The 25,080-nt window shown below is 43.7% G+C and overlaps 1 protein-coding gene across 6 annotated transcripts in view; it reads right to left on the reverse strand.

Annotated features, from left to right (window-relative positions):
- The window catches only part of TPD52L1 (TPD52 like 1), a 93,485-nt gene extending 71,330 nt beyond the window's left edge, over positions 1 to 22,155 (reverse strand). For 5 of the 6 annotated variants that reach the window (XM_026504741.4, XM_026504740.4, XM_026504742.4 and 2 more), the window contains exon 1: positions 21,926 to 22,155. In XM_026504741.4, the coding sequence (XP_026360526.1) occupies positions 21,926 to 21,944 (19 nt within the window). In that variant the 5' untranslated portion in view covers positions 21,945 to 22,155. Of the gene's footprint in view, positions 1 to 14,778; positions 14,925 to 21,925 lie in introns of those variants that run through there. The other variant, XM_044386303.3, reaches the window with a different exon arrangement.
- Positions 22,156 to 25,080: the final 2,925 nt, after the last annotated feature.

Below are 25,080 nucleotides of genomic sequence, written 5' to 3' on the forward strand. Positions count from 1 at the left end.
TCTGCCTCAGAGAGGTCACAGTTGCTGTTTAAAGTGGTTTGTACAGGGGGCGCCTGGGTGGCACAGCGGTTAAGCGTCTGCCTTCAGCTCAGGGCGTGCTCCCGGTGTTACGGGATCGAGCCCCACATCAGGCTCCTCTGCTATGAGTCTGCTTCTTCCTCTCCCACTCCCCCTGCTTGTGTTCCCTCTCTCGCTGACTGTCTCTATCTCTGTCAAATAAATAAATAAAATCTTTAAAAAAAATAAAATAAAATAAAGTGGTTTGTACAACGCCCAGCCAAGTAACACACATTTGCAAATACTGGCTGAAGAAAGGTCCCTGGCAGTGACTCAGCATCTATGCCTATCTACCTTCCTAGGGATGCTGGTCATTATGCTTAACTGGTTTCTAGAACATACAGCTGCAGAGGAACACTGTCGTACCTCCCTAAACCCAGTACTGTCCGATGCGGGAAACAAAGGCAAAAAGAAAAAGTGAATTTCCTTACTACTCAGAGCCCACTGACAAGGCCTTGAAACAGGCAGAGTGACACTGCTCTAGGAACTCAGCGCCTAGATGGTAATACTTTGCTAAGGGCAAGAGGCAATCTTAGCTTAACATTATCCCAACTCCCCCAAATCCTGTAAGTCTCCTTTAACATACAAAAATTCCTTTGGAAACTTCCTTTATCTCTACCCCCACCCCAAGATATATGTTGGCAATCATCCCCCATGCATGCAACCCACGAATATACATCTGAAGGGTCTCATGACTAAGCTTTTATTTGACAGTAAATAAATGACCTTTTCCTAACAATATCTAGCCCCCTCAGGGTCCTGGAAACCTTGCTCCCAAAATTCCTTAGAGACAATGCTATCCCTAACCCCTTCCCAACTAGAAAGTATGTTATCATCGCTCCTCACAACCCCAGGGCAGCTCTTTCTGCCGACAGGTCCTGTCCCTGTGCTTTAATAAAACCACCTTTTTTGCACCAGCGACATCTCAAGAATTCTTTCTTGGCCGTTAGCTCTGAAACCCAACATCTTTCCTCCATCAGTGTCCTAGAGGCAGCCTCGTCCGTAAGAACTGCCCTGAATGGGTGATCTAGACAAGAGTCACCAGGAGAGAGGCAGTCCAAAGTCAACTTTACAAATGAAGCCCAAGTGCCCCCCAGAATCTTCCTAATGTCCCAGAGATCCTTAGACCCTGGAATCAGTGGACTATCCAATGTTGACTCACTCCAGATCTCCTGGAAAATCCTGGCCTTTGTCAACTTGGGAGAAGAGAGTCTGTCCTAGTTCATCATATCCCCAGAATCTATACATTGCATAGCACACAGAAGATGTTCACCAAATGTTTGTCAGTAAATAAATATAAAATAACATATGCTTCTAACTAGGTCTGCTCTCGGTGCGAGTTTAAACTACCCAAATTCTATAGTGATTCAGAGTTTAATATTTAAATCCCATGATGCTGATTAAGTCTTGGTTTGGTTTCTTCTCCCTCTTTTTTTCTGTAGGAACTAAAGAGCATGTACATAATAAGGTAAAATAGCTCGTTGGCCTCGACACGATTGCTAAACTCCCCAGCTGCCTTAGTTCTTTGTTGTACCCTGACTGAAATGTTTCTTGAGTCTCTTAGACAGGTGTGTTATTTAGTTCTCTTGATTAGTCCTAAGTTTTCCTGAAGAGGTATTTGTATTTTGACCTCTTCGTTTTCCTGAAGTTTGGTCTTGGTATCATTATGTCTGCTAATCATTTAGATCATGTATTATCAGGTTTGCTAATTAATTACTATAAATTAGGGGCACCTGGGTGGCTCAGTCGTTAAGCGTCTTCCTTCGGCTCAGAGCGTGATCCCGGAGGCCTGGGATCGAGCCCCACATCAGGCTCCTCCACTGGGAGCCTGCTTCTTCCTCTCCCACTCCCCCTGCTTGTGTTCCCTCTCTCGCTGGCTGTCTCTCTCTCTCTCTGTCACATGAATAAATAAAATCTTTTAAAAAAAAAAATAATTACTATAAATTAATTACTACAGGGTATAAATTTAAAAATTATGTCATCATAGTCATTACTTGGTTCACTGCCATCAGATTCTTCACCTTCTTGGGTCTTCTTTTTAAATATATATATTTTTGGGGGGCACCTGGGTGGCTCAGTTGGTTAAGCATTTGCCTTCAGCTCAAAGCATGATCCCAGGGTCCTGGGATCAAGCCCTGTATTGGGCTCCCTAATCAGCAGGGAGTCTGCTTTTCCCTCTCCCTCTGCTCATGCTCTCGCTCCCTCTCTCTCTCTCAAATCTAAAATCTTTTAAAAATTTTTAAAAGATTATATATATATACATGTATATATATATATATATATATATACATATGTAATTTTTAAGTAATCTCTACGCCCAAGGTGGGGCTCAAACTTATAACCTCAAGATCAAGAGCCTCCTCACACTCCATGGACTGAGCTAGCCAGGTGCCCCTCACCTTTCTAGATCGAAAAGAGAAAAACCAACTGTAGACTTGAACCCAACTTCTAAGATTACTCTAAGCCATCATCTTCCCCTTTTCTGGTTCTAGCCTTGTAACTTGCACAAGAACAACACCAGCCTCCTTCACACTACCAGAAAGCTCCATGAATACTCACAATTAGATGTACTGGAAAGCATTCAGCTAATATAAAGGGCTATGCTAATAGCAAGGCATTTGGCTGTGATTCTGTGGGCCCCCACAGTAGAAGCTGGTAGGACTCTGTTGCTTTATTTAAAAGAACTCTGAGCAAGTAAATACAAAACATTCTTGATACCTGAATATATCATTAGAAGGACCAGGAAACAGTGTCTTATGTAGATGCTGAACAGTCTCATTTTGTGTTTTCAATTGTAAGTGGAATTATCCAGAATGTGGTAATTAACACTCTCCTTTATGTTCTCTGATCAAGAAACAACTGAATGGTTATAGCCATATATATATATATATATATATATATGTAGTTTACTTACTGAAAAATTATGTACCACATTTAATTTGCAAATTCTAATGTGTCAGTAATTTCAGGACCTTCAAAGTTAAAGTAAAATTTTACTCAATTAAAAAAAGTCATAAACCATGCTTGGCACTGTGTCCAATTAACCATAGCAGGCGGTAGGTAATTGTGGAAAAACACTCACTTGCAAATAAATCTGTCTTTGAAAATGTAATAGTGCAAGCCTGCCTTTCTTCTCCCCTTCCTTCCCTCCTTTCTCCCTTTCCTCCCTAAAGGAGTCAGATTGGCTTACAACATTAAGTATGATGAACGAATAATTAAATAAAAATAAAATAGAGGAGCTGTCCACGGTTATTTTGAAAGGCAGAGGGAAACGGAGCCAGTTGATGATTCTCAAAGACTCTGAGCGACACAGTCACCCACATGATAGAGCACGCACCGAGAACAGCAACACCCAGAGCTGTGGGTTCAAAGTGAGGAAAAGGGGGTGTCAGGATGGTATCAGAGTTTCATCCAGTGGTGGATTCAAGTGTGCCCAAACTCCAGGTAGAAGGTGGACTTTCCTTGTTGAAAGGGCTTTCAAACATCCTCCCTTAACCAGACTGTCCATAAGATGCTGCTTCCCAGAGCAACACAGCCCCGGTAAAACCATTTCCAAATATTTCTTAGAATGCTTAGATAACAGTATCATGCATGAGAGCAGAAAAGACTCGCTTTAAATAAGAGTTGCCTTTTCAGCATTTCTGTCATAGGTCTTCAGGGTGGGTAAACTGAAGGAATAGGGAAAAAAAAGAAGTTTAGTACCCTAGAGGGAAAAGAAATGAACGGAAGATCATTCTGCTACCCTGAAGCTTTATCCTATGAGAAAGAACTTGTGCCTTAAATATATACCAGGGACGATGAAATCATCAGCACTGTAAAAACAAAAAAGTAGTATAATTCTCATTATTGTAAATAATGAAATAAAGAAAAAAGAAATACAAAGGGAGATGACAGGAATAGAAACAGAAATGGGAAAAGGACGATCTGCTTGTAAATTGCTTTGAGTGATTTTTCAAGTAAGCATTCAAATGCTAATATGAAGGAAAACTAGGATTTGTGTAGTGAAGTTGACCAAGTGCGCTGAGGCCTGGGGGCGGGGCAGGGTGACTTAATTTTGATTCACCCTGAGGGAGTCATCTCTGAGCAGCTGCCTGCAACTGGGAAGCAGAGGGGGACAACCCGGGGTCTCTAGGCTGTGCTGTCCTGCCTGAAACCACACATAGTGAGGGTCTTGGGTAGCTCTACAGTGCACGGTGATAAAGGAGAACAAAAGAGAGGTGACACAGTGTTTTGCCTCCGGAATTTCACTGTCTCCTCGAGAGCTCAAATGATCAGGAAAGTGACTGAGGAAGTTGCGACCAACCAATGGGACAAAACCACGAGGGATGCCTGGAATTCATTCAGACATGTCTGTGAAGATGGAGCAGCCTGACGAATATGAAGGAATTCGGGGTTACACCAAAGGTCTCTACAGTTGGGTGGAAAGTCATCTTTCTGTTTTGTGAGAGCCAAAACAAAAAACAAAAAACAAAAAAAACCCAAAAATCCAATCAAGTGATGTGGGGGCTGCAGTCTTCCCTTGAGAAGTCATGAAGTCATGGAGTTACGGACATGGCAATTATAACCGCAGCAATTACTCACCAGGGTCACCAGTGGGAGTCCAGGCAGCGCCTCAGTACAAATCGCTGGCCTTCCTACAACCTCAAGAGCGCTCAGAAAGCCACCCCTCTGCTGGGCAGGGAGGCCAGCTAACCCTAGCATCTTTGTGCGGAGTATCAATCCCAGAGAATAATCTACAACCACCACTCCACTCCCCCCTCATTTCACAGCCCCCCTTTCCTAATGTATTGTTTTCCAACAATTTGCCATTTACCAACATTCAGTCTACACATCTTTCCTTAATTTGTGTTGCTTATTCGTTGCTTCTTCCCAGGAATGTGAACTTCCCGAGAGCAGAAATTTTCATTTTGTTTGCTTATGTTTTTCTAGAGCCTAGAAGAACAATGCCTAGTACACAGATAGTTTAAGTGATTACTGAACGAAGCAATGAATGGATTTAAAAAAATGAATAAAACCAAAACCAAAAAACTAGTGTTTTTGTAAAAGGCATCTGAATATTTGGTATTTTATATCATGTTTGAAAGAATTTGGTCTATTGAGAGACTGTCTGGCTTATAATTACAATTTTAAATGTTTGATTAGGTCACTGATTTAATGTGACTTTTAAGTGGAAATTCGGCTAAGTTTGTAAGTAATTTTGGAACACTTAAGAGAATTCTAGATTTACCATATTTATGTATTTGACTTTTAGATTTATAAGGTTTAAGTATTCAGGAAGGCTAGTCAATTAGAAAACTACGAAATTGAGTGTACCAGCTAAATTTGTATACCACTTACAAAGTTCCTTTAAAAGTATTTATTAACATTTTCTAATTTTACCAACAGAGTAAGATTTGCAAGCTGTACTTAAAAGTATGTTTTCTAAATCTGGCTTTAATGGATAAAATGTTAACTTTTAACTTTTAATTTTAAATTTAAAATTTAAAATTTTTAAATTAAAAATAAACTTTCAAAAGAGTCTTTTCAACAGGACAGAGGTCCAAATCACCGCAGTGTGCCGCAGAAGGTGAAAGTCTCACGTGCACACAGAGAATCGCAGAGAACCCAAGTTCCAGTTCTGGTGCCCCCACTTAAAGAAACTAGCCTAGGTCAATCCCCTAATCTCTTGGAGTGCTTTCATCTACAACATGAGATTGCATGAAAGTCCCTGGAATCCTAAATTATGACACTGTTCCTTAAGGACGGAAGACGGATTCAAAATGCTGCGGGGGTGGAGAAAAGGGGGGTTACTTGCACAGGGATTATTATTATTACTTGAACAGAGAAAATCAGGAGTTCATCAGTGGTGAGAGACCTGACAAGTCAAAAAGAGGAGAAAGAGCATTCAAGGCGGATGAAACCATGTGAGCAAACGCTCTCTCATGGGAAAATGGAAAAAGAGGAGTGAATGGAAATCACCCAGTGGTGAGCCAGCCAACAAAGCTGGTCAAGAGAGCACTCCACCACCCCACCAATGTGTCGATGAATCTGTCTCATGGCTTAAAAAGCTAACGTATTAGTAGCAACCTTTACCGTATCTGCCAGGATGTCAGAAACAGTTTAATAACACATTGGTAGTATTTACATAGGACCTAAACAAACAATTAGTTACCAAAATTATTATATCCATTTGTATTAAGATTAGATTTTACGAGAAGGATATGTTTTTAAATTAGTAATTTCTTGGCACCTTACTTAAAAATGAGCTACACGACTTTATTCGCCTAAGATGAAGGATGACTCAAACATTCATCTTATAGAATCCAGCTTCGGTTCTATGAAACTGAAAGAATACCCACATAACCTGATATTTCTGTAGATTTCCTCTGCCCTAAATTCTCGACAAAGCTAAAAATACTCTCCATTGAAAGGTCACTGAAATTTAGAGATGAATGGGTTCATATTCATCAATATTTCAAACCCTAGCAGGCTATCAGCAAGGTCCTGGGGGAAGTGGCACATTCAAGGAAGGAAATAAGCGTTTCCAAGTTTCATTCAGTAACTACTTGCAGCCTGCAGAATGTTTTTAAGCAACACAAGAATACAGACCTATTGTCTCCTAAATCTTTATAAAGGAGCTAAGCAAAACAGGCCACGTGTACATTAGAAAAGAAAACGTCACCAAATTATTATAGCTTCTATTTCTATAAAGGAGACTTTCATCTGTCCAGTTAAAATAATCTGAACAGGTGTTGCTGAGCCAAGATTTTCAACTGCACTGAAAACCAGCTGCTCAGGCAAACCAGTCCACATGGGATTGGGCTAAAGCTCTTCTCCTCATCCCCCTTCCCCCTTGTTGGAACCCCCACACCGGGACAGCCAGGAAGACATGGGCACCCAAGCACAGGGTTCATCTGCACATCTCACACTGAGCGTCTCAGTATTTGCTCCTTATTTGTTCAGTGGAGGTTGGGAGAAATGCAATACCCATTTCTTTGTAAAATATACATCAGGCATCCAGTGATCTCTTTTCTTTTGAGCTGTCCCACAACAAAACTCTATTCCCACAGAAAATCTGAATGAGCAATGCAGAATTTACTGACGATATCACAGGGGAAGCTAGGAGGGGATTTATAGCTTTTCCTGGGCCAACATCATTAGAAGTATCTCTTGTTCTAAGTTTCTCCCCCTCCGCCCTCAGGCATCTCCTTCTCTCACATTTTTTGTCCTTCCAGGACTCAGTTTCTGTGTGCCCTTTCCACCCCATGCCCCCCTAGTTCCCCTGACCCTCTCCAGATCCCCCTCACTCCCCTTTTCTTAAGACAAGCAACCTAGTTCTATCCCAGCTTCTGTGTTTATGTTGACATAGCCCGACTCCTAAGTTTAATGATCATCTCCAGGATTTCAACATCAGGAGTGACACTGAATGACAGTGGAGCCGTGCTGAGAGCTCTTACCATCATCCCAGCACTTCTTCAATTTGGGGAGCTTTGATGAGAAGTTGTAATACAATTTAAAAAAATGAATTTCTTATAAAAGTTGAAATGTCCACACACACACCCCCCATTACACCCTCCCAGGGTCATATATGACATATTTACTCAACATCATTGATTCATCGTTTACATAGTGCTATCCACAAATGAGTCATTTTCTAGACATTGGTGATATGGCCATAAAGGCGACAGTTGAAGTCCCTGACTGCAAGGAGCTTAATGCTCATTGGGAGAAAAGGAAAATAATTATGCATAATATAAAATGCCACAGGGCTACAAAGAAAAATAAGGCAGAATAAAGGAGATAGTAATGGTTCACATTTATAAGTATAATATGTATGTGTGTCTATATATATACACATATATACTAAAAGTTTTCATTTGTGCCATTTTTTTTTTAACATTTAAAATGGCAAGAGCAGAAATCTACGGTTGTCATTAGAAGCTTCTCAGAATACGGAGAAATCTCAAACAGGCTGCTAAGCAACGAACGCCAGGATTTTCAGCCCTGCCATGCAGAACACACACCTATCTCCATGGTTTTGCATTCCTTCAGCACGGCTGCGCGGTAATTATCAGCCTCCAAGCTACGAGAGACCAGAAACAAGATCTGCTAACTGAACAGATTACCTCGGCGGCGTGTTCCCCAGTGATTTATCAAATTATTTTGAGAGAAGCGAGAAGCAATGGGAACATAAACAAAAAATTTAACTTGTTCATCCTCAGAATGTGTCCAAACAATAAATGTTGCTTTGTAGGTCTGCTATGCACATCGTTAAGCTTTCATCCAAGTAAATAAAGAAAGACCAAAAGGGCAACCATTTAAAATATTTATTCTCTTTCAGTGCACCCTAGTAGGTACAATTCATGCTTCAGAAAACAACTTTGCACGTGGCCAAGAAGTCCAAAATTCCATCAACTTATATATTTATTTCTATCTTCAGCCTACTCATCTTTCCTTAGCTCCAGCAAGCTATTTTTAACTTTGTGGTAGGTGGTGTACAAAATCCAAAGAATTTTCTGGTAAAAGAATGCATGAAAGATAGTAGCTTGACACCTAACTGCCATAACAAAAATAAGGCGGTAGGCTCACAGAGGAAAGACTTTGGTTCATTCACCTGTTTCCGTACCCCCTTGCCCAGCACAGAGGGTGTGCGATGCATATTTCAGGAAGAATTAATAAATGAATCTCACCTTGTCAGAACAGTACCCAGGTGCGGTCACAAGCACCTCACATGCACTGTCTCAGTCGTCACAAAACCCGCAGGGCAGCCGCCATTTTCGCCACTTGGTAGATGAGCTAGTTAACTGAGATGTGAGTAAGGTGAAGACCACGTAGCTGAGAAGTGACTGAAATGGGACATGAATCCAAATCTTTGTGACTACATCCGTGCTCCCCATCACCAGGTGAGAGTCCCTTTGTAGGACAGAACCGTTCTTCTCCTTTCATCTTTTCCCTGGCCTCCCCCAACGGGACCACAGCCTCTCCTCAGCCTGAAGAAATAGCGAGTATATAGTCATTGACTAAATGCGAAGTACCAGCCTCTGGAGTAAAATTTTAGGAATTGCATTTGAAAATAAGAATACCTAACCTGACTGCAAACTTTCCACACTGAAATGGGGGCAAACTTGCTTCAAGGAACAGCAGCTTAATACACGGCTACTTATTTCATCAACCCACAAGAAGAGTCTTGCCTCCAGTATGCTAAAACGGTCTTATTAAAGTAACACCATCAAGGGAGTACCATCCCATCACGTCTGTCATACTCTATTGGTTAGAAGCAAGTCACAGGTCCTGTCCGACATCTAGGGGGAAGGATTATACAAGGGTGTGACTACTAGAAGTCAGAAATGCCTGGGGTCATCTGGGGGTCTGTCCACCACAAGCACAAGTAGGAGCTTTACGCACATGCATGTGGATAACCTCATCCAGGGAGTTAACAACAGAACTGGTAACAAGGTGTGTGCATCAGAATCATCTGGATGGTATGCTAAACACAGATGTCCTACCCCCAAGTTTCTAATTTAGTAGGTCTAGGGTGGGAACTGGCATTTCTAACAAGTCCCCAGGTAAAGCTGATGGTGCTGGTCAAGGCATCACACTTGAAGAACCTGTCCAAGCCACTCCCACTGCCACCTCCCAAAGCAGCCAGCTCTCAGGCCGTCAGGATTAGGAATGTACATCCTGGCAGCACGGTCTGCCCATGGAAGGCCCGTGCAAGCCTGGGACGCACAGAGGGCTTTTTGGGCAGACAATTCTGGAGTCCCAGGTATCCAGAGCGTGGTCTAGAAGGGGAGGTACACATTCTAGGTGGGTCTACAGACATTCTCAACAAGGCTCAAATAGACAGAGGTTAAAACAGGGCCCTCTAAAATTAATGGTTCAGGACATGGGTCAAGAACTGTGAAGGGTCAGACTTTACCCCACTTGAAAGCAAGCAAATTAGCCTGTGAGTTTCACAGATCTTGGCAGAAGACACAAGATGCCTGGATCACAGAAAAAAGACACTCAGAGCAGTAACAATAGCCACAGTAACATCATCGCATCAGTTTCTTGAGCCCTAATTCCAAAAGGGTGACACGAGGAGGTGCTGCCAGCTTCCACAGTGGGGTGTGCTTCAGCAAAGTAACACTGAGATTAGGAAGCCCCGATTTCATACGATGGCTGCTAGCAAATCTGCCGACCCCCGGTTCAGAGGGAGACTTGATCTTTATTATCCTGGACAGTAAATCAATCTGCCCCTAAGGGAGACAGTCTCTACTTTCCAGGCTGCCTGAAAAGAGAGTGCAGAGAAAATTACCTGTTAAGGCCTTTGCTCAGAGGACCAGTTGTGCAGAAACTTGAGAAACCTATGGAGAATTGTCTCCTGAAAACAGGGGTCCAGTCGCCAGGCCTCAGGGTAACCCTGACTGGCAAGAAGATGAGGACGCAAGCCAGCCAGGTATCTGAGGAAGTTTCTGCGGCAGAGGGATCAGTAAATTAAAAGGCGCTGAAGACCTAGCAAAGGGAATTAACCAGATTTATTACAGGGTTCCGAAGGGAGGAGTGGCATGGGACCAAATGTTTTGAGAGGATCACTCCGGTTACCGTATTGGGAAGAGACTGAAGATAGGCCAGGGCCAAAACAGGGAGACCGGCTAGGAAACTCTTGCAGAAACCAGGTGAGAGATGGTGGTGGCCTGGGCCAAGGCCGTATCAACAGAAGGGTGGGAAGTTGTTCGACTGGAGATGTATTTTGGAAGTGGAGCTGGCATGACAGACTGGAGATGGAGTGGGATAGGGAAAACCCCGCTCAAGACAAATGCCTCTCACGCTCTGGGCTTCTGCATTTGAAATGGAATTGCCATTAACTGACAAGAGGATAACTTTGGGAGAACGAGCGATGTTTTGGACGAAGGAGATCAGAAGTTCAATGTTAGTCATGTTAAGTCGAGATACTTCTTAGACATTCGTGCAGACATATCAAGTGGGGAGTCTGCAGTTGAGGGGAATCTCAAATTCCGGAGCTGTTAGTGTCTGGGTGGAATTTAAAAGCACGAGTCCTGAGTAGCTCACAAGAGAGGGAGTGCAGATAGAAAGCAAAGGAGACTGAGATGGGTCTTGTGAAGAAGGTGGGGGGAAAAGAGGTCAATGCCCCGGAAACCAAGAGAACAAAGCGCTTCAGGAAGCAGTGAGCATCTCCATAAGTGGTGCTGGTAGGTCAACCAAGATGAGGACTGAGAATTGATCACTGGATTCTTTTTTTAAGAGAGGGAGCTAACTGGGGCACCTGGGTGGCTTAGTCTGTTGAGCGACTCTTGGTTTCAGCTCGGGTCGTGATCTTAGGGTCATGAGATCGAGCCCTGCCTCCAGGTCCAGGATCTTTCCCCTCCATCTTCCTCCCCTCTGCTTCTTCCCCAGCTCACACTGGCAAACACACGTGTGTGTGCTCTCGCTCTCTTTCTCTCAAATAAATCTTTAAAAAAGATAAATCATAAATAATTTTTTAAAAAGAGGGAGAGCTAATTTTCTTTTTCCTCAAATCAACTGGAACCCGAATTCAAAGCTATTATGGGACCATTATGCCTCCACCCAATATCACAGGTCCCATTACATTAATGTAAAATATTTATTTTCCCTCAGCCTTGGAGAAGGGCTAAGCAGAACAGACAAAACTCTGAGAAGGACAGAGTCGGGCACAGGGCATCACTGGAGAGTAGAGGGCACTGAGCCCCTCAGGAATCACACAGAACTCTGGCACCAAGTTCTTTCTTTTCCAGAGGTCAGATCTCCACAGGAAGGTAGTTGTTGTACTTGGATACACTGTAAATTCCTGGCTTTTTGCAGACAAGCATATTTAACTCTAAATTCACAAAATGTGGGATAAAGCCAAATATAAATGGGTTTTTACCCTTATTAAAAAGGAGACGACAGGCCCAGATGAAGTCACTTTTGCTAAGCCCCACATAAGCAAGTCAAGACTTAATACCTAACCTAACGGCAGTCTCAGTCTCTTCCAGCAATGAAACAGTGAGTCTGGAGTCAGAGGTTAGCACGAGGGGGGTAAACCACCTGATGGACCTCTTTCGACCCCCCACGGATGGGGAAGGTGACCTTGCATGAAACAAATCACTCTTTGCTAGAAATTTCCTTTTTCCTTCCCATCCCCTTCTGTCTATAAAAACCTTCCATTTTATACAGCTCCTCAGAGCCCCTCTCTGCTTGCTAACTAGGATACTGCCCAATTCATGCATTGCTGAAAACAGCCAATTAGATCTTCAAATTTACTCAGTTGAGTTTTGTTTTTATAATAGCCTCCATTAGCAAAGGTCTTCAAAACTTATATCAGCATCTAATTGTAAGCTTTGGGATAATGATGTGGAGAACAAAGGCAAAAAGAAAAAAAATTAAATTTTCTTACAACTTACAGCCCACTGACAAGTCCTTGAGGCAGTCAGAGTGACCTTCGTCCCCGAACTTAAGTGCCTCAAGGTTAATACCTTGCTAGAGGTAAAAGACAACCTTAGCTTGACATTAGCCTGACCTCCAAGATCCTGGAAGTCTTCTTTAACATACGAAAATCCCTTTGGAAGCTTCCTTTATCTCTACTCCCCCACCCTTCCCAAGACAGAAGTCAGCAATCACCTTGCAAGCATATGGTCCACTGATACACATCTGAAGGGTCTCACGACCACGAGTTTACTAGACAGTAGTAAATGACCCCTCAAAGTTTTGGAAACCCTGCTTCCAAATTCCTTCGAGACTCACACTACCCCTAACCCTCTCCCAACTTGAAAGTATATAATCAGCCACTCTTCACAACCCCAGCGATCAACTATTTGCTCAGAACGCTTCAAGGAAGGAAGGAGCAACCCCATAACATAACTGATGGGGAGAACAAAGGCAAGCAACTCGCAGCCCACTGATAAACACGTGAGACGGGCTGAGTGACAGTCCTCATGGAACTCACAGCTGCCTTAATGTTTTCACTAGGGACTGGAAGTAACCTCATCTTGACAACAGCCAGACCTCCAGGACCCTAGAACTCTTCTTTAACATGGAGAAATCCCTTTAGAGATGTATGCGATCTCTACCCGCCCCCCTAACTTTAAATCATATAATCATTCACTACTCACAATCACAGTGCAGCACTTTCTGCCCACGTCTTGTCCCCGTGCTAGAGCACTTTTTTGCACCATAAAACATCTGAAGAATTCTTTCTTGACCATTGTGCTCAAGGACCCTGTATCAATAACCAAAAGAATTTAAGCAGGGGAGGGGCGGGCAATACTGCGCCTCCAATACTTTTCAAATGTATATCTGAATCTCTTTCCAGATGTGTTTTGCATCTGTTTAGTTACCCAATCCACCTCACTTTTTTTTTTCTATACAATACTTGCTTTTTAAATGTATTAGATTGTGTATCAGTAAACACAAGGCCTTCCTCTCTGGTGGATACCAATGCAATTTCTGCCCAGAGGGGCCAAGCTCTTCTCCAAGGTGCAAAAGAACCTATCAAGTGCCAGGAAGGAACCATCTACCTTCTAGGTGGTGGATACTCCCCTCACACCTTCTGCATGCAGATTTCTCAAAATAGCAAGATCACATTTCAAAAAATTTCTGAATGTGTGTTCTTATTTCCACACATTTTCAAAATTGTCCCAGTGAAAAAAAATGCAAGTCTTAATCCCCATGATATGCTTCCTTCTTTCAGGGACAGTGTCCATGAGAGCAGGCTCTGGGGACCTGTGGAGCGAGCATCTCATAAATGACTGGAACCCTGCCTGGTACACAGGAGGCCCACAATAAAGAAGTATTTTCCTTGCCAGTAATGCGGTCGTTGGACTGGGGGAAATGCAAGAAGCAGTGAGTCCTTGTAAGAGCCTCCCAATCTTTTGAAATAAACTTTGCAGGAAACATGGATATGTTGAAACTTCCAGGTGGGGCCCTGGGATATAAAAAATGGAATAACAGGAGCCAAGACTGCACTTTCCTCCCGGCCTGCCCTGATGCTTTTAAGTAAGGGAACCCATCTTTCCATGATGCCTTCATTGTAGAAATGAATCCACCTTGGAAGCCAAAATGCTGGAAAATTAGACAATTTTCTCTTTAGCTCTCATTATTGCTACTTTCAGTTCATTAAGTGTGCGGGGGGGGGGGGGGAATCAGAGAAAAAACAAATATCCAACAGCTGGAGACTCAGAAATCAAGAGATTTGAAGAGATCCTCTGCCACCACACGAGCTTTTATCTTTTGAATGAATCCCCTAGGCCCCCAAGACCCCTCAAAAGGCTCTTGCCAGTGATTGACAAAAGAAATGTCTAATTATAAGAAAAATGTGTTCTGAAATTTTCAAGGGGCTGGAGGATTCTATACTTTAAATACACATCAGGAAAATGTAATGTGTAAGGTACAAATAACCACAGATAAGTTTGGAATGAGACGTCACATGCACATACATTTTCAGCGCCTGGTACCTTATCTGGCTGTAGCACAAATAGCAAAGTGCCAGATTTTTGTCTTTTGAGATGGAAGCAATATGCTGGTGATGAAAAGGGTATTCTTGAAGATTTGTGGTTGTATTTTGGGAATTTCGTCTCCTCTGCATCAAAATGCAACACTTATAAACGACTCACGCTGTGAGAAACTATTTAAAATGTATCTTTCCTTGAGGACCAAAGCTTTCTTTTACGCAACTCAGATTCATTTAAAATGTTCTGCTGCCTTCCCTGGGGCATTAAGGATGATTCGTAATCTAATACATACATTTTAAATAAATTACGCAGCATCTCTTAAATATCCGCTGAAAGGTAAAACGACAGGCTTGAAAATCCACAGTGTGGGATCATCCTTTCTGTGTTCGTCACTGCATCCTTTCTCAGCAAACTGAAGAGGTAGCTTCACGGTGCGGGGAACAACTCAGACCTGCAGTAGTAGTGAACATGTACGTATATGGAGAGCAAGCCAGGGGGACAGCTGAGGCTGATGCCCTCTTTTACGTCACTTTAGACCACAAAAATTTAACACAGAAATTGCTACAGTAGCTTAAGGACAAATCCACTGACTATTCATTTTTTCCACTAGGTACCTTGTTAAAGTAGGTATCGTGCTGAGATGTTTGAGAGACAGCTAAATAAATAAAACATATTCACGTTAACAAGTAATTATAATACTCAGGAGACTATAAAGATCTTTCCTTTTTGGGTACACCTTGAGATTAGTCCCTCCAGCCAGCATCCCGCTTTCAGGAAACAAGCATGCAGATCCTCGTGTCTCCTATTTATTCTACGGTCCTGAGATTACAGGTATGAAGGAACACCAAGTGCAATAACATATCTGGACCATTCCACATTTCGACTGGCTTGTCTTTGCAGTTAGTAATAACATTCTATACTGGTTCTAAGAATCACATGGCTTGTGACTTACTGAATTCATCTTGCAAACAGAACTAAAACAGCAGGAGCACCCTACCACCCCCACCCCCACTCCACCCGGCCCCCAGCTTATAGGGCTTACTCTTGCAGACCTCAGGAATTCTGGTCAAATTCTTTCAGACCTAAACCCTGCCCATATGTGGGATGGACAGTGCAATTAAGTACTGCCCTTTTAAAACGCCCTTGACCGTATGAATATAAAGCAAAGTCTGTTCTTTGTAACTCCGCACACTGACTGCTTATGCATACCAATTTAAAGGGATGGTACAGAACAGTAATTAAAACTCCAACGTATGAAGTCAAACTTCCCGATTTCAAATCCGGGCTCTAACACACCCAAGCTGTAGGAGTTGGAGAAAGTTGGGGAACCACTCTGTCATTCAGTGTCCTCATTTGTAAAATGAAAATAACATTACCTTCCTCAGGATTTCATTGTATTTATTAAACACCACAACTCTCTGGTGTATAACATGGCATCTGGCATTTAAAAAAACCACAAAAGTAGTATTGTTATTGTCACCCTCAATGTGAATTAGTTCTAATCAGCACTCTAGTATTCAAAAACTTCCATTGGGATGGAAATATGTAATCTCATCAGTTCTGTGTGCATTACCCATGGGGATGGCTCTTCTTAGCGATCCTCCCTGGAAAGATGACTCATGTCAAATTCATCTTCATCTTCTGCTGGCATATGCTGTCCCGCACATGACTGTGGGGCAAGTGTAGGGGTGAAGTGGTGAAGCTTAGACTCTGGACTCAGGCAGACCTGCAGTTAACTTCTTAACTTAATTTTTCTGACCTTTAGTTTCCGTGTCTACAAAATGAATAAAAAATAATGGTATCTGGGTGCCTGGGTGGCTCAGTCAGTTAGGCATCTGCCTTCAGCCTAGGTCATGATCCCAGAATCCTGGGATTGAGTCCTGCATCAAGCTCCCTGCTCAGTGGAAAGTTGCTTCTCCCTCTCCCTTTGCCCCTGTACCCCGACATGTGCGCACGCACGGGTGCTCTCTCTCTCTCAAATAAATAAATAAAAATCTTAAAAAAAATGTAATGGTATCTATCCCATAGTGTTACTGTAAGAATTCAATAAGATAATGCATGAAAGTTCTTGGTATATGCCATGAAAGGCAACAGCCAACATTTATATAGTGTTTATCATGTGCCGGGAACTGTTTTAAAGCATTTTGCAGGTATTAACTCCTTAAATCCTCAATACAATCCTACGATATAGGTACTATTATTATTCTCACTTTATGTATGGGAACATCAAGGCCCAGAGAGATCAAGTAACTTGTCCAGGGTCATATTAATGGTAAGTGAGAATGACAATTAAAATTCAGGCAGTTTGCTTGGATTCTGGAATCAGAACCACTCTCCCGTTGCCTCTCAGTAGTTAAGTGCTTGCTGGGTATTTGCTATTTGTACAGTAATCGATAAATACTTGTTGAAATATGTAACAGATCAATATTTGCCGAAGCACATAATTATGATTTACGGCATCTCATGAAGCACCAAATCTTGTCACAGGCCACAAAAATGGACACTCTTGCTTACAAGTTTTTGGAAGCAACTTCTTGGATTCTGCCCCAAATATTAAGAAAACAAGAAGTGTATTAGGGCAGACAATTTGAAACAGGCTCCAATATACTAGAATACCTATCATTTGTATGATTCGATTTTGTAAGAATTTTAATTAAAATAAGAGTATAAGATTTGCTGCAAACAACTGACTTTAATTATGGATACAACACTACCTATTTTAAAACGTTTGGAGGGAAAATAAAACTACAGGAGGTAGCTTTGAAGGCAGTAAGAACACTCTTAATAAAAAAATTTTAGGGGCGCCTGGGTGGCACAGCGGTTAAGCGTCTGCCTTCGGCTCAGGGCGTGATCCCGGCGTCCTGGGATCGAGCCCCACATCAGGCTCTTCCGCTATGAGCCTGCTTCTTCCTCTCCCACTCCCCCTGCTTGTGTTCCCTCTCTCGCTGGCTATCTCTATCTCTGTTGAATAAATAAATAAAATCTTTAAAAAAAAATAAAAAAATTTTAAAAACCATAAATCAAAATATGTAACCCCTACCTCCCATAGTTTGAGGTTTATGATTATAGTCCCTGAAATATACAAAACAAATCTTTTCCTTGAGTAATCTGATCTCTACAATATAAAAGACTTAACCTGTTGCTATTTGGCATGGAGAAGAGGGATTATTTTATTGTTTTCTAACAAAATAACATACTTTGTTTACAAAGCAAGACTTCGTTTTCCATGCAATATTAAGAAAAAGGATATAACTGTATTCCGTTTTCTACAGCTTCATTTCTGGCTTCATTTTCTGTTCTGATCCTTGTTTATTTTCATTCACCTGTTTCTAATTTACATTATCTTGCTGTGTTTTTTATACACGTCTAACCTGCCGTAAATTCTTCTTGGAACAAGATGGGTATAAATAAACGTCCTGTGAACAAAGTATAATTATAATGGAGGTTATACATGACATTTTCGCTTTAATGGAATTTGGAAACAGGTAAGATTAATCTGACATTTACAACTTTATGTCATTTATAGATTTCTGAGAATCCTCCTGAGTAGACTGTCTGAATATAAAAAATAGTTACTGTAGTAGGCTGAATAATGACCCCCAAAGGTATCAGGTCCCAATCCTTGGGACCATCCTTTCTGTGCTCTTCACTGCATCGTTCCTCAGTAAACTGAAGAGGTGGCTGTAAATGTTACTTTATATGGGAAAGGGGTCTCTGCAGATGTGATTATTTAAGGAACCTGGGATATGGAGATGATCCTGGATTATTCAGATGAGCTCTAAATGAAATCACAAGCATTCTTCTAAAAGACAGAAGAGAGATCTGACAGACAGAGAAGGCAATGTGACCCCCAAGGCACAGACTGCAGTGATGTGGCCAAGAAGTGCCAGCAGCCTCCAGAAGCCGGAAGAGGCAAGGAATCAATTCTTAGAGCCTCCAGGGGAGCAAAGCCCTGCGGACAGCTCAACTGTGGTCCCGCCATAGTGATTCTGGGCTTCCAGCCTTCTGAACTGTGTGGATACATTTCTATTGTTTTAAGCCACTAAATTTGTAGTAATTTGCTACAGTAGTCATAGGAAACTAACACAATTGTTTTATTATTATTATTATTATTATTATTATTTGGGGGGGAGAAGAGGCAGAGGGAGAGAATCTGATGCAGGCTCTGCGCAAAGCATGGAGCCCTCCTCTGGCTCCACCTCCAACCCTGAGATCATGACCTGAGCTGAAATCAAGGTCGGAGGCTAATGCAACTGAGTCACCCAGATGCCCCGAAAATAACACAATTATTCATCCAAATATATACGAGTGTTATTAAGTGGAGAGAAAATTTTCCTTTCAACATTAAAGACACTAAGAAAGACAAAAACAAAGTTATTTCCTAGAGTAATGAAATCTTGAAAGGTAGTTTAAAAAGATCAGGAATTTTTATTTCAAAGGATTGCCATGTTTCAGGAAAATTCTACATTCCTAACCAAAGTCTCTCTCTAATATATCAATTTTACTAATGCAAAATTCTCTAGTACCAGGAAAGCATCTGGGAATGTTGGCCTCCGGTGGGCTTGTCATTCCACACTGTTCTCCAGCTCCTTCCCATGGAATCATTCTGTGCATAATCCCACTTCTAGGTTTTCTGTTCTGTCAGCTTCCCAGAACGTCTTATTTTGCTGGAAGTAATCTATTATTTTGTAAACTCAAGGAATGTATTTGCAGAATTTCACTTATGGAAAAGTTTCTGAAAGACCCTGCTGCTGAGTCTCCTGAGCTAGGCATACAAACCATGCTTAAGCACCTGGAGGTCTTATGGAAAGTACAAGGGAACATCCCAGCGGCACTGCCTACTTGATCTCACTCAAGCTTGCCTGTTTCTAGATCAAGGGGAAACAAGACCAGCCATCCCCTCTCGAGATAATTCTAAAATAAACTGTGCTGATGATAGAAACTTGCATTTAGGAAACCACAGGAGTCTCTTAGATTCTAAGAGGCAATTCATTTGTCCAAAAACATGTATCAAGTGGTAAGAAGATTTTCCTATTCACCTTAACTATAAACATTTCGTGAAAAGTTTTCTTAAAGAATTTAATAGGCCTGCTGCTTAAATGACCCAAGAAAGTCTGAAAATGAAGAACTCCAAGTACTGGGACAATGAGGATTTAAGAGGCAAATATCATCCATCTGGTTGTAAAAGTATAGAGTCATCCTTGATACCATCATCCCATATACCCATTTCAAAGTTAGCTGATTTTTCTTCCCAAGTAGTTCTTCAATCTGTTCATTTCTCTCCTCCTGGCTGACCAACATCCTAGTCCAAATCTCCCCAGGACAACTTCACTTGCCCTTGAACTTGGGCTCCCCACCCACTCAGATTTCAACCACTCAGAAGGGGGACAGAAGCGTGGCCAAGGGGGGAGGGGGGAGATAAACGGGGACTTAAGTTTTCTTTTTCCTCTAGAAGTGGCAGGCCTTAAGCGGGGACGGGCACCCCCACTGCATGCGCTCCGCTACTCAGCGCCTACTTGATCTTACAAGGAATTCTCGTGTTCTGCTTGTTTCCTTTCTGGAGAACGGGAATGAGAACACCTCCTCATGGGACTGCTGTGAAGAAGTGAGTCAACAAGTGGAAAGCACAAACAGAAACAGGGACACAATAAACAATCTTCACTATTTTGATTATCACCTACTGGGCCAGACTTTCTGGCCCTCACTGGCGCTACGTGGCCCTCTCTTATATCATCAACATCGCTGCGATTTTACACTTTATTTATCAATAACTATCAAATTACGATAAATGTCATGAAGCCAAAATCAAGTCTGTGCTTGCTCCCCCTAGCACAGTATTTGGCAAAAGGAAAGCACTGGAATATTTGTTAAGTCAATCTTGCAAGTAAAGTAAACCAATGACCACGGTGGTGGCTCCGACCTGGAGTTTAGCTGTCTTCAGAAGTCAGATGAGTCTTGTTCTCCAATCTCAATGAATAATCAATTCATTCGGGATTACTTAGGAAGCCTTCAAATACACCCATGTCCAGGACCCAGAGATTCCAATTTGATTGATCTGGGATTGGTCAGTATTTAACACTCTGCAAATAATTCTAGTCTGCAAGGCAGGTTGGAAAGCTCCAGTGCTGTTCCCACCTGCTTCAGGTCAGGAGTGAAGGCCTCCAATCCAATCGCTGCCTTTGAATTGGATCAATAGCCCCCACCCTTGGCTGAATTCTCCTCTCTTATTTAGATAATAGGGAATAAAAAAATCCTGGAAGCAGCAGCTTTATGGGCAGGATCTTGGCTGATGGAACAAACCAGGATGGTTCGTACTGTTCAGATAACTGTAATCCTGGCAGCAAAACTGCTGGGTGGCTCCAGCCCAGGACCAAGCACCCACCAAACAGCTCTCATTCGGAAAAGGGTCTTGAACCTCTTCTTACCTTTATTTTGTTTGTTTTTTAATAGGCATTTATTTATTTTAAAAGCCATCGCCGAATTTCTTGCAGTGTGGAAGAAAGGTAGTGATGATTGTCTTAAAGGCTGAAGAGGGCTGAAGAGGGCTGAACTCCGTCTCCCATCCCTTCTTGGCGTGGTTCCCAAATTAGACTCCACAGTCACAGTCCTTCCTACCAGCCCCCAGCTCCACATCCTCCCACCTCTGCTCCCTTCTTCATGTACTCCCATTCTCGCACAGTTCCATACGGATTCCCTATCCCTGGTCCGAGTGTGACCCCAACACACGAGGCTGCCCTCGGTGACGCCGCCGCCGAGGGCTCCTACAGCGGGCGACCCCGGTGGCGAGGAGCGGGGCGGCCAGATCGCGGCCGGGGACCCTGCGCGCCCCGCCCGGGGGAGGCAGAGGTCGCTCCCCGACCTGGGAAACCGGGACACACGCGTCAATCGCTTAGAGATCCCCGGGCGGGTAACGCTCTCCGGCCTCGGAAGGCAAGTCCCCGCGGGGCAAACCCCCGGCGCCGCCGGGAGACCCGGGTCTCCGCGGAGCCAGCACCCCCGCGCGCGCCGCCCAGCCCGAACCTGGGACGGGACGCGAGCCCACAGCTCAGGCCTAGAGGAGCCGCGCTCCCTCCCTGTTCCCCCAGGGGTGCGGAGAACGCCTCGCGGATTCGGGCCCCTGCACAACAGGTCCTTCGGGTAGCCGCGAGGTTGAGAAAGCGCGGGGCGGGGGCGACTGGCTGGGAAAAGAAGTCGCGCACTCTGTGGGCGCATTTCCTGCGGAGAGACCTCCCCACTTAGCATCTCCACTGGCCCCAGCCTCACAGCAAATCCTGAGTTTGGGGAGCAGGGATTATCCCGCAGGCGCGGGTAGGAGCGGAGTTGCGGCCGTGGGCAGATGGTACCCATCTGCTCCGTCCGGAGCAAAGTTACGTGGTGCTGGGAAAGCGCCTCTTGTGCGCTCCAGGACGCGACCCTCAGGGCGATCGGCGATCTCTCACCTTGTGCCTGCGCCTCCATGGTGGCCGACTTCGGACTCCGCGCGGCGGAGCTCCCAGGCGCTTCCAGAGAAGCAGGAGGCGGTGCCCGAGCTCTCAACGCAGCTGGCCCCGCGGTCCGCGCCCGCCCTCCCCCTACGCACTTGTCGCGAGCGCTGCGTGGAAGGGGTGGGAGACCGCGGGCCTCCTGCGCTGCGGCTGCGGTGAGCTCCGCGGCGTCCAGTCCACCTGGCCCGGACCACGCGGTGAAGGAGCCCGCCGCTGGGCGCCACCTGCCGGCCGCTCTGCGCATGGCGCCGAGGGCGCCCACTCCTGGCTCAGGGAGTGCAAGGACTCAGGCCCTGGAAATGCCTGACCCGGTGGAGGTGGGCCCTCTAGCCCGGTGGCCCGGGGCAAATCCCCAGGGAGAGAAGAGGGAGGGAGGATTTGCAATACTGAACCGTAGCTCCCGGTGGAATTGCGGAGTCGGGATCCTGTGATGCTCTGCACTCAACATTTTTTATCAAATGACCAATATATAACCTTGTTTTATGTGGGTTTCTGTTTAAAGATACCTCATTTATGTATTGTGGACTCATGAACTTTGAGCTCAGAGCCATCACCATTAAAACTGACACCTGAGGGAAACCTACCAAGTTTATTTAACTGAACAATATTTCACAGGAGCCATTTTAAGTAGCAAATCAGCCCCGTCCCTCCAAAAGCACAAACATGGTGTATCCGTAGTCTGTGAAAAGGGCACTTGTTTGCAGTCTGAGAGTTGAAACCAGGTAGACCTTAGCCTTGTCTGACCTCAGCTGGAAAGGTATGCGTGCCTGCCGGCCCAAGTTTTCTGGGGTTCTGCCCAAGTCTGGAATGACCGTGAAAGCCCTGCATTGATCTTGCTGTCACTAATAAATTTTAATAATGAGGCAAATTCACAGATATGGAGTCCTCAAATCATAAGCATCAACTGTGGGTATATTTGGAACCCATAAGCCATTTATGTAGGTTGATGAAGCAGTCACATTTTCAGAGAAAAGACTAGAAACTGACAGTTTTGTTCTAAGCCTGCCCTGGCAGTGTGACTAGAAAGCATAGCAGAGAAGAAAAATCAGCTCACAGGGCACCTGGGTGGCTCAGTTCTTAAGCGTCTGCCTTCGGCTCGGGTCATGATCCCAGGGTCCTGGGATCCAGCCTCCGGCCCCACATCAGGCTCCCTGCTCAGGGAGAAGCCTGCTTCTCTCTTTCACACTCCCCTTGCTTGTGTTCCCTCTCTTGCTGTCTCTCTCTGTCAAATAAATAAATAAAATCTAAAAAAAAAAAAAAAAAAGAAAGAAAGAAAAAGAAAAACCAGCTCATGTCTCACCTTTTCATGTCTTTAGCCCTTACACATCTCTGTCTCTTCACATCTACACAATCTCCATCTATAAACTGAGAGATAGTATTTATTTACATTTGCTCTTGAATGGTCTGCCATTATTTTTTTCAGTTTCTTTTTTTTTTTCTTCCTTAAATAGATGTTAAAGTCTGTCAGGGTCAAGTATGTGTCCCGTATCAACTCCCCCCCCCCCCAACCATTTCTTGCCAAAAAGCCTTATACAAATGTATAGCTCAAAAAAATCTAAAGATTTACTCGGAGGCTCAGGAGGTTAAGCATCTGACTCTTGATTTCAGCTCAGGTCATGATCTCAGGGTTGTGAGACTGAGGCCTGAGTGAGTTCTGTGCTTAGTGTGGAGTCTACTTGAGATCCTCTCTCTCTCCCTCTGCCCCTCCCCCCTTGCTCTCTTGCTCCCTCTCTCACTCTCTCTAAGAAAAAAAAAATTACTGAATAAGTGACTAACCAGTAGGTTCTATTTCAAGTTAACTGTCAAAGTACAGATTCATCAACATTAATAGAGTCTTACATTTTCGTTTGAAAAAAGGTATACCCATGATTTTCATGGCCCATGTATAAACATGTCAGTGTTTTTTGTTATGTTAAAATGCCCCTGATTTGTATTTATTGACATAAAAATTGCTCTACAGAACAACAAGCACCGGGCTTTTATGTGGCTTCTGGTGATAGTGACCGTGGATACACCAAGTAATGAATCAGCATCGCTGATTAAATAATCACTCCCAGAGTCTGTCCGGTTGTTTTGGTCCTCTCTACCCTGGAAATTAAGCACCAGGGTAAGGTTGACTTCCAGCAGTTAAAAGGAGCTAAAAATAGCAAATGACTTTCCAGCTCGGGTCATCTAACCTTCATCTAAGTTATGACTCATTTTCTGATATACAAAATTTTAAGCTACTACCCACTTAATGTCTTTTATCATTTTTATAATAAAATATTGATAGTCATTCAGAAATATTAATTGACTGTGTTCTCTGTGCCAGGGACTGTGCTACAGGCTAAGGAGACAGGTAAAGCACATGATCCTTCTTCCCCAGGAAGTTCATGGTCTGGTGAAAAGGAGAGATAAATAGATACTTTATAAAGCAGTGCTGTGTCAGAGGTAAGCCGGTGTGCTTGTAAGCAATGAGGGAGTTCTCCTAACTCAGACCCATGAGGAGAAAAAGGAAGGTTTCTGTGAGGATGTTTGCCTCCGCAGAGTCTTGAAGGAGGAAAGAATTAATGGGCTAGGCTGTGCTGGCCCCCGAATAATGGCTTAGCGCAGGGAGACTGTGGTTTTTCCTTCCATTTCCTTGTCACTTATGACGGTGATTTTCCTGAACTTCCTGAAAGCTTAGTAAAGCAGCCTTCCTGACCCTCTTCTTCTTCAACTTTCGAAGCTCTTCCACAGGGAGCACGATGGGTGGGTGTTTGATTAAGTTAGTGACGTCCTGGCTTGCCCCTCCAGAATCGATCTTTCTGCTGATGCAGTGGGAATCTTCAATGTCCAAAGGGAAGCTGTATTCAACAGTCCTTGCCCCAACCAGTTCCAGGTCACTTGTTACAGGTGCTCAGGGGGTCCGTGAGCAGTGGAAGGGGAAGGAGGAAGAAAGGACAGAGCAGGTGTGCCACTCTGCCTATTAGATCTTTACACTGCAAATTACTAGCTGTGTAACCTGAAGCAAGTTTCTTAGCCTCTCTGTGCCCGGGCTTCTGCATTTTGTGGCAGGCCGCACTATGAGCTATCAATTGCTAGCTTCTTTCCCTCCTAGCCCGCTGGGCACCTGTGTTTTCTGGAGCAGT

This window comes from Ursus arctos, unplaced genomic scaffold (genome assembly GCF_023065955.2).
Source record: "Ursus arctos isolate Adak ecotype North America unplaced genomic scaffold, UrsArc2.0 scaffold_13, whole genome shotgun sequence".
NCBI classification, from domain to species: Eukaryota; Metazoa; Chordata; class Mammalia; order Carnivora; family Ursidae; genus Ursus; species Ursus arctos.